Source organism: Mustela nigripes, chromosome 17, assembly GCF_022355385.1.
Source record: "Mustela nigripes isolate SB6536 chromosome 17, MUSNIG.SB6536, whole genome shotgun sequence".
Taxonomy (NCBI): Eukaryota; Metazoa; Chordata; class Mammalia; order Carnivora; family Mustelidae; genus Mustela; species Mustela nigripes.
Window position 1 is genome coordinate 14497974 of NC_081573.1, and position 14309 is coordinate 14512282.

General features: G+C 49.9%; 1 protein-coding gene across 2 annotated transcripts in view; it reads right to left on the reverse strand.

Annotated features, from left to right (window-relative positions):
- The window catches only part of SAMD4B (sterile alpha motif domain containing 4B), a 38607-nt gene that overhangs the window by 6860 nt on the left and 17438 nt on the right, over positions 1–14309 (reverse strand). For both annotated transcript variants that reach the window (XM_059383782.1, XM_059383781.1), the window contains exons 3-7: positions 7162–7632; positions 2570–2809; positions 1686–1795; positions 1442–1528; positions 439–781 (exon numbers count right to left, since the gene is read on the reverse strand). In XM_059383782.1, the coding sequence (XP_059239765.1) occupies positions 439–781; positions 1442–1528; positions 1686–1795; positions 2570–2809; positions 7162–7525 (1144 nt within the window). In that variant the 5' untranslated portion in view covers positions 7526–7632. The remainder of the gene's footprint in view (positions 1–438; positions 782–1441; positions 1529–1685; positions 1796–2569; positions 2810–7161; positions 7633–14309) is intronic.

A 14309-nucleotide genomic window follows, 5' to 3' on the forward strand; every position in this document is an offset into this window, starting at 1 on the left:
AGCTCAGAGAGGTGGAATCACTTGGCCTAGGTCACACAGCTAAAAGGATATGGATCCAATCGTAAAGTTGGCTACGCCATGCTGCCTTAGGAAAGGCCAAGCCCACTGTGAGTTACACCATCCCCATCCTGTGGACTTTAATACCCCGTGAAAGAACGAATGGGTTTGTCTCATACTATACACAATATCTACTGACACATCATTCCGCCTTTTGCTGAGGCTGGAGACACTGTGTGGGTAAATAAGGGTTGTCTCCTACCACCTACCTAGACATACCCAAGGGTGGGGCCTTGCTACTCTCAGTCTCAGCCACTCTCTGATATAGTCACTAGGGTCCTTTAAAAAGCTCTGCTCCCATCATTTAACTTGGATCCCTGATGACTGGGTTCAATTGGCTCCCTGTCCCAGAACTTCTTGCTGGGCATTACGTGGTCTCACCTTTGCCCATCACCCGTGTAAACTGGCTGGGGATGTCTCCGTCGGCAACGGGAGCCGGGGCTGGCTCACTGCCATCAGTGGGAGCCGGAGCTGGTGGAGGGGGGTAGCTCTCTGCAGCTGGAGGGTCCTTGGCCTCAGTGCCCTTGTCTGTGCCGGGGTGAACCAGGGAAGGCTCAGCACCTGGCAGTGGAGGCTCTCCCCGGCTCCCATCCTTGGCAGTAGGGGTGGCGGCAGCGGCAGCAGCCACAGTGGCCTGGAGGACGCTGTAGGCCTTGATGGGGGTGATGATTATCTGCTGTAGCTCCTGCAGAGCGTTGCGCAGATTCCCGCCTTCCAGCACATCCTGAGTAAGGAGGACACATCCGGGGTCACATGCTGACCCCCAAAGCTACACAGAACCACTACACAAGAGGGGTCAGAGCTGGGAGAGTGCTGGGGGAACCCTGAGTCCTAGCACTTAGAGAAAGGAGGTAAGGACAATACAAGCTCACATATATACACAGATATGTACACATTTGTATAATGTAATCCCTCTTCCCCACTTCAAAGTGGAGTTCCAAGGGGGTCAGTTCCAAGGGGGTTTGATGCTGGGCCTCAGGGTCCCACCAAGGATGGAACCAGAAAGCAAGTGGCAGGAAAAGGGAAAAGGAATGCAAATCAAGGCAGATATGGAAGAGGAGTGAGTGAGAAATAACCAAATGGAAAGAGATCATGCACACCGGGTGACATTCTGCTCCATCAGGACATTAGTTAGGAATGGAAAAGTGAAAGGAACAGGGATTGAGTTAACAGAGACAAAGTCTGGAGACACAGACCAGGACAGAAAAAGAGGGGAGCCTCTCGGCCACAGGCCCATGAACCCTGTGATCTGACTTGCTCCTGGCCTCCCTAGGGCTGGGTTCTCTGGAGGTCAGACCTAAGGACTGGGGAAAGCCCCAGGGTAGGCCACCCAGAGCCACCACGCAGTTAGCTGGACTTGGAGATGGAGATACCAGATCCTCACCTTCTCCAGGGACTTGAGGACACTCTGCCTCTCACGCAGCTTCTGGATGCTCAGCGCTATCTTATGGCGGGCACCTTTGGTCACATTCTGTGGTAGAGGCAGAAGGGGATAGGAAGCTGGAAGTGTGAGGCTAAGGTCCCTGGGGTGCCCCCAGGGCCTGAAGAGACACCAGAGGCTTGGGCCGCAAGAGTAACGTCAAAATGGTGCTGCCCCCACCACCTCCCCATGGTCCCACTGGCTTCACCTGAGATTCCAGATGCTGCTCAGTCAGTGTCATCATCTCCTCATAGCTCATCTGTGAGAAGAGGGCCGCATACTTGTGCAAGCGGAGGCTTTTCAGCCATGAGGGCACATCTATGGAAAAGGAGAGCAAAAGGTCAGGAATCTGGCCCTTATGACTGGCAGAGGAAGGGTTGTGGGGAGGGAGCAGTTTTCTGCAGTTTTTAATGTTCCAGCCTTGGTGGGACTCTGAGGCCCCAGCATCAACCACCTTCTCCAGAGCCCCTTGGAACTCCACCTTGAAGGGGGGGAAGAGGGAATACACGTATACAACCAGAGGTAACACCAGAAACTGCAGAAAACCAGAAGTAGGGGAAAGCCAAAGGTCCATAAGCCACTTTTTTTTTTTTAAGATTTTATTTATTTATTTGACAGAGAGAGAGCACAAGCAGAGGGAGTGGCAGGCAGAGGAGAGGGAGAAGCATGCTCTCTGCTCAGCAGGGAGCCCGATATGGGGCTCGATCCTGGGACCCTGGGATCATGACCTGAGCTTAACCAATGGAGCTTAACCAATGGAGCCACCCAGATGGCCCCATAAGCCACTTCCTCTCCTGCCCAGTCACACCGTTCTAGGTGGTCTTCCCTGGTATCAGGACATCTGAGCCTTCTGCCTGCCTGACTGGGTATGTACTAGGATGACCTCATTGGTGTCCCTGGAACATCAGCTACTGCCCTGTCCTGGCTTCCTTGTCAGGCTGGGATGTCTGAAGGCAGGGGTTTCTGGGCTGTCAGACCAGGGCCGAGGGTGATGGGACAGGAAGTTGGAAGCTACCACGGCTCCCTTCTGTCCTCTAAGCTATGCAGAAACCTCTCTTCAGAGGGTCCTAGTGCTACCCTCCCCTGTCATACCTTTCATGCCACTGCCGTCCTCCTGGAAAGTGTTCCGGCTGGAGCCCTGCTCCTCCGTCTGCTCACTGCCAGAGGAGGCCACGCTGCTCTGGGGTGAGAGGGGTGCGTGGTCGGGCGTGGTGAAAGCAGCCCGGGCCCCAAGCTCCTCCGGACTCGGCCACTCACCAGGGGCCTGGGGGCTCGTGGGGATGAGCGACATGGAGCGCTTCAGCGGGCTGGGGTGAATTTGGCAGGGGAGACCTGGCCAGAGGGGGAGAGGCAAGAGGTCAGGTTTGGAGATCTGACCCCAAGAGATCATGCCCCCTGGTTGGTGCCATGGACAGCAGCTCAGCCCCAGAATCCAACAACAGGAAGGGACCCTGGGGTCTGAGGGGAACCACCTACGAGATACTGCTCATTACCTCATTCCCCATACCTTACCCATCAGCAAACTCTCAGCCACATCTCTCAATCTTCCCACTTTCTCTTCCAGTACTCTGGTCTGTAACTGGTGTCCCTTGTTGGAATTACTGCTATAGCCTCTTCACTGGTTTTCTGCCTTCATTCTTGCCTCCTACAGCCCATTAACCTCACAGAAGCCATGGTGATTCTTCTAAAAACGCAAATCTGACCAAGTTAGTCCCTACTTTAAATCTCACCTATGACTTTCCTTCACACTGAGGATAAAATTCAAACTTTTCCACATACCTACAAGGCCCTGTGGGACCTGGGCCCTGCTCACCTCTGACTCTCAACTCCACCAGCTCACTCTTCAGTTCAAGCCTTTTTAGCTTTGGCTTCCCCACCAACCCTCACTTGTTCCTGGAACACTCAAGCTGTCCAACGTCAGGACTTCTGCATTTGCTCTTTCTTCTTGTCTTCCTGATTTTAGCAGCTGGCTCCCAAAAATCTGATCTCCAGCAAGCATCATCTCTTCCAAGGCCTTCCCTGAGTGGCTGCCCTCCAGCAATCTTGGTTACTCTATCGTATGACTCTTACTTGTCTTCCTTACAGTACCTACCACAACCTGGAATGACTTCACCTAGTTCATTGTTTACATGCTTATTAACTGTACACCCCTGCTACAATATGAGATCTGTGACAGCAGGGACTTTTCCTATCTTAAAGATCACTGCAGCCTCAGTAATTATAGTGGGGCGTGGGCCGGAGGAGCTGCTTCGTTAGTATTTGTAAAGCAAATGAATGAATGGAATATATAAACTGCTTCTTCAACATCTCTATCATTGGGCCTCACGACCTCCCAAAGATTTTTCCTGTACTGAGCTAAATCAGCTACCCATAAGGCCCAGTAACTCAGGGCGAATCCAGGCTGTCTTCCACAAGGTGTTTCATATTCTCCATCTGTCCCATTCCTGAGGTAAGAAAAGGGTTCCTACTTGATTTTAACCATCCTCAGGAGAGTGCAAGTTCCGAGTTCCAGACCTTTCCATGTAACTACTCCCTTTGCAGAACTCATTGCTCTTCCACCCTTTCCTGCCGGCCACCTGGTCTTCACTCCTCACTCAAGTGTTAGCTCTTCTGTGACTTCTCCCTCTGCACTTGTGAGGGCCCTGTGTTACTGCCTCAAGCCTAGCAGTAGCCTCCACCACCAGCCTGCCTCTTGCACTGGACTCTGGGCTCATGTGTATTAGGGCCACATTCTGGGAGGCCTTGAAGGTAGGGTGAAGCTTTTCAATTGCAAGCAGTTGCAGGAATAACAACCTTGCTCAATCATTTCTGCATCACCAGGATCAGGTGCAGGGCGTGATACACAAGAGCCCTCAGATTCATAAAAGCTTAAAGGAGGGCACCCATGGTCCATCCTAAGGGTGTTAAGGGTGCCTCTGAGCTTGACACATGGAATTCAAAAGTACCCAAAGTCAAATAAAAAGACAGGGACACAAAGCCAAAAAGCCTCACCCTGTGTAGGTGAGAACATCAATACTCAGAGAACAGAAGCACTTTGCCCCAGTTGCCAGAGGGAGTTGGGAGGCAGCTACAGAAAAACCATAGCCTTGTTCCTGATGGAAAGGCTGGGATTCCTGCCAGTGCTCCACTGAAACTCAACCCAGGAAGAACAACCAGTCTGGTACAGGCCCCAGACCACCTTCCTTCATCTGCGACAGTCTATGCTCCTAGCCAGGAAATCACCTGAAGGACAGGGCAGTGCACTGATCCATACCCTCAGGCCAGCCTCCACCTCTGCCTGTGACCTCTGGGGTCCTCTTTTCATGGCTTCTCCCAAGGGCCTGGATTCCCAGAAATGGCACCTTTTGGGCCCCATGGGACTCGGTATAGGCTTTTTTTTTTTTCCTTTTTGCCTGTCTTGGTGCCCATGGCTTCCTTTTCCTCCCTTCTCAGTGAAGGAGGAGGCAGGAAATTATCCTGATTAGATCGTGCAGTTCCTGAGGAGCCCTGCTTGACCAGGGACTGGGGTGGAGGCCGGCCACAGCATGTATAAAAACAGGAATGCCGGCTGGAGATCCAGGACTTCACTCTCTCTCCAAGAAACCCTGGTCTGTCCTTGGCAGCACCCCAAACCCACCCTGCTTGCCCTTACAGGCCAATCCTTGCTCCCCACTCAAAAATATTTTAATGGTTTCCGGTTTCCTGCAACTGCTTGAAATCGAAAAGCTTCATCCTATCCTTCAAGGCCCCCCAGAATGTGGCCCTAATATACTGAGATCTGGGAGTCAAGACAGACCTGCACTAAAATTCTGGCTCCACCACCTATTAATTTTATGATCCTGGGAAAATCACTGCCTCCATTTCCAAGTAATGTCCTTGGCAAAGGGATAGGCACGCAGTAAACATGAATGTCTGTGACTGTTATTACTCATTTAAACCCTTGCATCTCTCCATCCCAGCCAGACATCTGCACACTCCAATTTGCCACCCCTGTGTCTTCATTTCATGCTGTGTCCTCTACCTGGAATGCCCAATTCCTTTTTCTCTTCTGGTTCAACCCCTCTATCTGACGTTGCTCCAGCTTAGTCCTTTAATAGCTGCTGTGCCCCACTGGGACATTGTGGGGAGGAAGAAATATATGGATACCCCCTCCCCTCGATGAGGTCTAAGTGTCTATGGGAGGGTCACTTTTACATGGAAGTAATGTAGCATAGTAGTTACAAGTATGAGCTGTGGAGCCAGACTGCCTGGATTTAAATTCTGGCTATACTACCTGGGACAGGTGACTTTTCTATGACTCAGCCCAAGAATTTATTTGTGTAAATTTCTCAGAACACCTTTTGAAAAAGACTAAATGTTCAATAATCTGAGCTAGAATTATCTTTATTACTGTATTTCCCAATTTGGACCCAGAAACTATGATGCTCTAAGACTATAAAACATGGTCTAACATACTTTGTGTTGCCAGAAGTGCCAAAAATGCTTTCCTATCCCTCTACTTCCTGCGATCCTTACCAGCACTTGGGAGGAGACAAGTAGCTAGGACATCCATATGAAACTGGGGGAAGAAAGGAGCTCAGAGCACGAAGGGCGTGTACCAGGTGCCACCAGGAGACCCAGGTTCACTTCACCTACTGGCATGGATGACATTTCACTGCCACTCTCTCTTGGCTTGCTTTAAGCACTACCAGCCAGCCAAAGGGGACCAGCCATGCTGAGGTTAAATCTTAGAAACCTCTCACACCTGGAGTCACATCATACTACCTCACCACACCTTGGAAATGCCACATTCCCCTTATCCTGTTCATTTCAAGTAGTATTTCAAAAACTCACCAGCTCCTCCTGCTCACCCTAGCCTCTGGGGTGCTTACCAACATAGCCCTTCCAGACCATTTAGCTGGAGAACAGAGTAGTCACCAGGGGCAGACTCTGGTGTCAGACTGCTAGGTCTGAACTTCGGACCATTTTACTACTTGCTCTGTGTATAACTTTGTCATTTCTAGAATGAGGCTGATGATAAAGTTGTGACAAGGATTAAGTGAGATATGTCAGTAAAGCACTTACAACACAGTCAACACTCAACAATGTTACCTGCTATCACTAATATCTTACAGTGTGACTTATATCTTACATAAACAGGCTTACAAACAGATTTCTCAGAAACAATGCTGCTAGCTGAAGCCATAAACACAAATCCACAATGTCTTAGCTGGAAGGGACCTTAGATTACATCTAGTAACTCAATGCTTTCAGAGGCCTAGCAGGTATCAGACATGCCCCAAAGAAGTCATTAGGGGCACAGGCCAACTGGGGCACATATACAGGGTCTTAAGGTGAGGGAACACAATATTCGGCCATCTTATTGTTGCTACAGGATTACAGGACTTGAGTTGCCGGACTTTTTAAACAATTTTAAGAGAAACTGAAATCTGGATTTTTAGGGGAAAATTACCAATTTCTTATGTCACCAAATTTATTTTAAAACATAATAAGACAAAAGCAAAGATTCACTGAGTTTGGGCTCAACAAGACATGTCTGTAGGTCAGACATGGCTCCTGGAATGGCAGTTCACAAGCTCTGCACAGCCTCATAAAGCTGAGGTCCAGAGAGATTATGTGACTTGCTCAAGGCCAAAGAACGAGTGAAGAGCCCAGTTTGACCTTTTTCAAGTAGGCATGGCCTTCTGGGACCCTCACTCCCTCACCTGCATTTGCGTTGCTCCCAATACTGTTGATGGCTGGCGGCACTGAGCTGGATGGGTGGAAGGGCACGTGTCCATTTTCCCGGGGTGGCTTGTCCTGCCAGCCTGGCCCTGCCTCCCCAGGGCCCAGCTCTGCAGGGCTCCCCCACTCATCCGAGCCTTGGCGTGAGTGGTAGGTAGGCTCAGGCCGGGTGCGGAAGCCACTAGCCAGCCGTTCTTCCAGGTGGCTCAGCCAGAGGGCCAGTGCATTGCGGTCCTCCAGTGTGGTGGCCGGGTGGATGAGGGCATAAGAGAGCAGCTGGCGGCTCTCCTCGATGAAGGCATTGCTCTCGATCGAGTAGGCCAGCACTTTCTGCAGCAGCCTCATGTACTCCGACTTGGCCTCCGTGTTGCCTGGCTGAAGTAGGGGCAGGTGGGACAGCAGGAGGGATACCACCTTCTCTTTGGACTCCTGCTGCCACTGGCTGACGATGGCTGCAGAGGGGACAAAAGGGAATGTCAGGGAAGACAGGGTGGGGGACTCTCTATAGATCCAGGAGTACTACCTACAGTCTGCTCCCTCAGCTCCAATCTCCTCTCCCTTCCCCCTTCAAGACCCCTGAGCTTATCCTTCATACTGATGAGACCTATTACCAGAGTAATTTTTCCTGGTTCCATCACTCCTACTCTCCAACACCTGCTGTGGCTCCCCATCAGCCAAACTTGCTACTCTGGAATCTGAGCTCCTCCTGCTGTCCCCAGGCCTGCCCTTCTTCCTGTATCCCTGTTTGTTATCTTCATGGCCTCTACCCACACTCCCTTTCCCCCAGCAAAAGAGCCTCCTCCTTCCTGAAAGGGGAATGACACTGGAATATGATGGTTAACAGTTTGGGCTCTGGAATCAGACAGTCTAGACTCTCCCAACTTACTAGCTAGACTCTGGGAAAGTCACCTTGAACCTCAGTGAGCAGTGATCTCCTCACTGAAAAGTTTTGAGATAATTATAGTACTCAGTTCACAATGCTGTTCTGAGATCCACTGAGCTAATAAAGAAAGGAAATGGCCAGGCACATAGAAAGAATGTATTTACTAAATGCTTGCTGTTTATTTATATTTTAAAGATTTATTTATTTATTTGAGAGAGAGAGAGAAAGAGCAGGGAGCCTGACGTGGAGCTCGATCCCAGGACTCTGGGATCATGACCTGAGCAGAAGGCAGATGCTTAACCAACTGAGCCAACCAGGCACTGCAGCTTGCTGTTTTTTTTTTTTTAAACTGGTCTCTTTGCCTCCAGATTTTTTTTTTCTGAAAAATCTGGAGGCAAAGAGACCAGTTAAAAAAAATTTTCCCCTCCAATCGTTACCATTCACCAAGATGGATTTCTCTTCCTAAAAGTACAGCAAGGTGTCATGTTCCTGACCAGGAGCTCACAATGCAGGGCTTGATCCCAGGGCTCCAGGATCATGACATGAGCTGAAGGCAGATACTTAACCAACTGAGCCACCCAGGCGCCCAAATTCTGGATTGCCTAAACCTGCTCTCTTCCAGGAAGCGTGCCTGGCTGCTCCATGCCACAGTGATCTGGTGACATCGTTTTCCCATCCCACAGTGTGACAGCCTAATAAGTCTGTCTGTGGAGATGAGCCAGGTTTCCCCTCTTGACCCAGAAGGGGACTCCCAAGGAATAAGACCACTGCCTGGCCACATAAAGGAGGCCTTGGGAATGAACTGTTTGTTATAGATCTGTCCTCTGTGAAGACCTTGTTACCCCTGCCTTAACTTTAACTCTCCAGTGGAGTAGAGGATAGGAGAAAATGCTGCCAGGGCAAAGGAAAGGGACAAAGAATACCAACCAATACTTGAGAAAAGAGATAATGATCAAGGACTAGGGCCAACTATGTCCTCCCTCTTGGGCAACTGAACTCAGACCTGTAGCCACAGTGATGATTTGCAAACACCTAACATGGGCGTTTTGAGAGATGACCTACTGGGCTATTGGTAAGGTCCTGGGAAGGTGTGAAGGAACTGGATCTAACCTGACAGAGAGAGGACCCTAGAGGGGTGAGTGATGAAAAAGAATAGGCAGAGATATGGCTATGTCTGTCCTCTCCCAGGTATTGACCATGTTACTCTGGGCAAATGTAGAACTTCACTAAGCTTTACTTTATCTCCCAAGTGGGGGTCAGAATCATTCCTACCTGGCATAGCTACTACTAACTACTATGAATTAAAGTGAGCATAAAGTAGATCCTCAGCAAATATTAGCTACCCTATCATCACAGTTATTATATTTTACTGTGGCTCCTTCTTTTCAAATACCCACAGAGATTCTAAAGCCACATGCCCACTCCTGGTCCTGGAAATGGAGAGGCTGGGAATGGGCATATACTATATAAGGAGAGCCTCAGAATTCTAGGCATCTGGATTTCAAGGGATCCCCAATCTGGATCGCTCTGCATCTGACAGGCTCAACCCAACTTCCTAAAGGCTTAAGATTCCAAGGACCACTGGTCTCTGCAAAGGGAGTCTTGCATAAAAACATGAGAAACAACCCCTCACACCTCCCTTTGTCTTAATGACCTGTGTGGAAATCTATGATTTAGGAATTCACATTTATTTCTAATTCTGGGGGTGTCCCTGGGGGTGTCTAGGTGGCTCAGTCATTAAGTGTCTATCTTCAGCTCAGGTCATGATCTCAGGGTCCTGGGATGGAGCCCCATGGCAGGTTTCCTGCTCAGCTGGGGGTCTGCTTCTCCCTCTCCCTCTGAGTCTCCCCTCTGCTTGTGCTCTTGCTCTCTCTCAAATAAATAAAAACTTCAGGAAAAAAAAAAAGATTTCTAATTCTGCTTAAATCTGTAGCTTTATGAAAATGAAACACACAACTCCCAACTCCTGGCCATATAACTAACTACTCATTCTCTTGGCCTGGGACTCTCTGCTCTAAGCTTCCTAGAGAGCCCCAGGGATTCATACATTTAAGCAGAGTTATCAATTCCTACTATGACCATAGTACTGGCCAAAATAGAACAGTAATACTACACAGTAACAGTAATAATGGATAGCACTTACTGAGTATTTACTATATACCAGACACTATGCTAAGAACCTCAACTCAACCCTCCTTTAACATCCCACCTTATAAATGAGGGACTAGATTTCAGTGACAGAACCATGATCTGAACCCAGGTCTGTCAGCCTCTAGAACTGGGAGGAACTTTTACGTATAACATTGTACTAGCTCTCCAGTGCCAAGTCTCTTGTTCTCCACCCTGGCTTTCTAGATCTCATGCATGACTTACCACTCAAAGCTAGGAAAACTCATCTCTCTGTCTTCTCTTGAACCAGCACCCCATGACTACAAGGCTGATTCTTAGGTCATCTCTAACATCTAAGGATGTTTCCAAGGTGGGACAGGCCTTCCTGATTTCAGGAAGCCTTCACTTTTCCCACCCTTCTACCTCCTTCATCTGGCACTTGATCACATAGGGACAAATACCCTGGCACCCCATTTCCCTGACTTAATAAGCCTTGAATTTTTTGCTCTTGATGAGAAGGAAGAAGAAATACAGTGATGAAGATTAGGGACAGAAAGTCAAAGACTTACATCCCAGCTGTGTTATACAGTTGCCTGGCCAATGTGCCTCCTTCTCTGGAAAGGGGGAATTAACAGGGCCACTGAAAGGATTTAGGGAGACAATGTGTGTAAAGCACCTGACAGGAGTCTACCCACAGTAAGCACTTAGTATGTGACTCAGTGATTGGTGTTTTTCTCCCTTCTCTGGCAGTCAGCCTACCCTTCCAGCCCTACCCTGATGTTCTCAATTGCTGTTGTTTAGGCCTTACAGAGTAGCCAGAGGCATCTGGGACAGAGAGAAGCCTTGTCTAGTTCCTCCCCCACCCCCGAATACTGCCAGGACCCCAGGGCTATGGGACACAGCTTCTCCTCTGGTACTGCCAGGGGACATGACAGAACAGCCCCAAGGGTTGGGCTCAATGAAGGACCTTGTTCTACTACGGAGAAAGGAGAGAGGGGTTTTGGACGACTGGAGGCTGACCCTGGGGAAATGTGTGTTCATGTGTCTGTGCAGCGGTGTGGTGGGGAGGGCGGGCCTCCCATGACTGGGAAGCATCAGTGAGCACTGGAATGGGTCCAAGGAATTTGCGCAGCCTCAGGCCCCTTGGGGTGAGCCCAGCTGGGGCTGCAGATGATGGGTGGGGATGAAACTTCGTTTCCTGCTCTGATCAGAGAAGTCTGGCTCAGAGCTCAGGCACAGCAGGGGCCTAATGAATACCTGCACAACTGAACCCAGATGGCCTCCTGGACGGTAGTGGGGTCTATGTGTGGGTCATGTGCCTCTCGAGGACCCCTGACCTCACGTCACCCTGTCTCATGTCCCAGCAGATATACTGAGTAAGAGTACAGGTTCAAATGAGAACCTGCCTGGATTCTAAATCTACCTCTGCTTCTGTGACCCAGGTCAACATAACTGTGGGCCAGTCCTTTAACTTTTCTGAGCCTGGTCTCTTCTTCCGTACAGTAGGGGCAGTAAAAACCCTATGTCACAGGGTTGTTGTAAAGATTCAATGAAACAATCATGCAAAGCACCTGACATGCGTTAAGTACTCCATGGATTTTAACTATTATTGTCATTGCTCCTGGTTGAGGATTGAGAGCCCACACTGTTTTGGGACTGTGGGGAACAATTAACATAGGAGAGCACATCTGGGACTCCCCCTTAAGATTCCCGACAGGGGTGGGGAATTTCATACAGTTATTTACCAAAAACAGACATGTCTCTGGCTCCTCTGAGCTAGAGGCACAATAAGCAGTGATGAAATTCTGGAGGTGGGCGGATGGGGGAGGGGGCTGGGGAATGCCATGATGCCAATGACTGCTTCTTCCCAAGCGGCAAACCTGGATTCTGCAGGCATGGAGAGGATCAGAGAGACTGTGCATGAGTACCCTCCTTGGCCAGGTGACCAGAGCTAAGTAGGTCATGACCCTGGGTCCTGGCAAACCATAGGAGCCAAATATATCTTGGAGACTGCCATAAAAGCAAATCCATTTTTATGTGCTGGGCTGTTGCAACAATCCTGGCAGCCTCAGGCACTCGTCACAGGGGCTGGGGTTCAGCTGCAAACACACCCTACTCTACCTCACCCCAGCTCGCACAAACATGGGGGAGGGACAGGGGGCTCACATTTTTGTTTGATGAACTGTGTCAGTAGAGCTTGAAAGGGGAGGGTGGAGGCATGAGAGCTGAGCTCTGGTGACTCATTCAGCCTCGGCCCCCTCCTGACCTCAGTTTCCCCACCCAGATTCAGTGAGCCAGAGAGGGAGGAGTTTAAACCTGCTGGATATAGGGACTCTGACTCACAGAACAGGAGGAGGAAAGAAAATGCAGGAAATGCGGCCCAGGAAGCTGAAGGATCAGGGGAGGGAAGGGGATTCCAGTTTCCCTGGCTCTACCCTTTTGGTCCAAGTCAGCACCAGGGGTAAAGAGAGGGCCAGGATTACTGTTACAGCTCCAAACAGGCAGGGAAGACAGCACTGGGAAAAGGAACAGGGATGATAGCAGGGGGAAAGCTGGAGCCTCTCTCCTTTCCTGTTCCAGAGACCCTTAGGGTACTACTTCTTTTCTTTTCCTGGGTATTGTTTCAGATTCTGCTTCCATGAAACCAACGCTGGCTGCCTGGGCTGGGCCTCTTCCCTAAACCCTCTCAGCTGCTTGAGAGGAAGGAACAGCCCAGACTAGATCCCCCTTCCACAGCCCCAACTCCTCACTCCCCGCAGGCTGCATACCCTCACTACCTTCCTGGGCCCACCTGGAATCAGCACCACTATTAAGACAAGAGGTTCTTCACTGGATGCACACAAGAGCCAACTAGGGACCTTAAAAAACATCAGACTTGCTGGGGATGGGGCCCAGGCCTCAGATTATTATTATTATTTTTTAAAGATTTTATTTGACAGAGAAGAGAGAGCGCACACACCAGGGGAACAGAAGGCAGAGGGAGAGGGAGAAGGAGAAGCAGGCTCGCCAAGCAGGGAACCCGTTGCGGGGCTCGATCCCAGGACCCTGGGATCATGAACTGAGCCGAAGGGAGATGCTTAACGACTGAGCCACCCAGGTGCCCTGTCAGATTATTTTTATAAAGCCCTTGAGTGATTCTGACATGAAGCCATGGTACCCACTTGCCTAGATCAAGCCCTCTGCACTCCCTGCCCTTTCTGGTAGCTCTGCCCCAAACCCAAACCTGAACCCACGGCCTCCTTGGGAGAGCTTAAAGAAGGGGCAGGGTTGGGTGGCTGGGACAGAGTACAAACCCCAAAATGGCAGAGGATCTGCCTCACTGTTCAGCCACCCAGGTCTGAAGGGATCTAAAAAGCTGAAGAGTTTCAGACCCTGTAAGAGGCAGCTAGCTCTTCCCTGGGGATTGGTGTACCAACTGAATTCATGATTTGATCTGTGGGGTAAGTGTTGATCTATTCTTTTAGAAGAATGTGCTGGGCTCCCAAACAAAGAACGTAATATGCTTGGCTGCGGCTTTGGCGAGTTACTTCAGAGCTAACTTCAGAGTAACTTCAGAGCCCAACACTTGGACAGTATCTAGAACAACCTTCTTACGGTTCAGATACAAGTTCCCTGGGCTCAAGAGGGGTGGAGCTGGTCCAACGCACGAGAGTTGTTAGTGGCAGAGATGGAACTAGAACTCCTGGATGTCCTGATTCCTATTCTCAAGTCCCATGACAAATGATTAATCCAACAGGGCATCATTTCTCAAGACTCCTGGTCAGCAGAACCTGGGTATGTGCTCCCAGGCCCATATCCTCAGGATTCTGATTTGGTGGGTCTGGGTTGGTGGGAGGAGCTGGATTTTAACAGTCACAACCCTTTACCGGGTGAGATGGATGATGATGCAAGTTTGGGAAACAGAGGGAATGGGAAGGCCATAATGAACACCGGGAAAGAAAAAGGAAGAGGGTGCACAGTTCCTCCCATAAGGCAGGCCTCTGGGCCCAGGAAGTAGCTCCTTCCCTCACAAATACAGCAAGGCTGGTGTTCTACTTAAGGATGAACCAAGACAGGAGACACAAGCCTCCTTAGTTTTTGAACTACCACGCCTATTAAGAAAGAGGTACATAGGGCGCCTGGGTGGCTCAGTGGGTT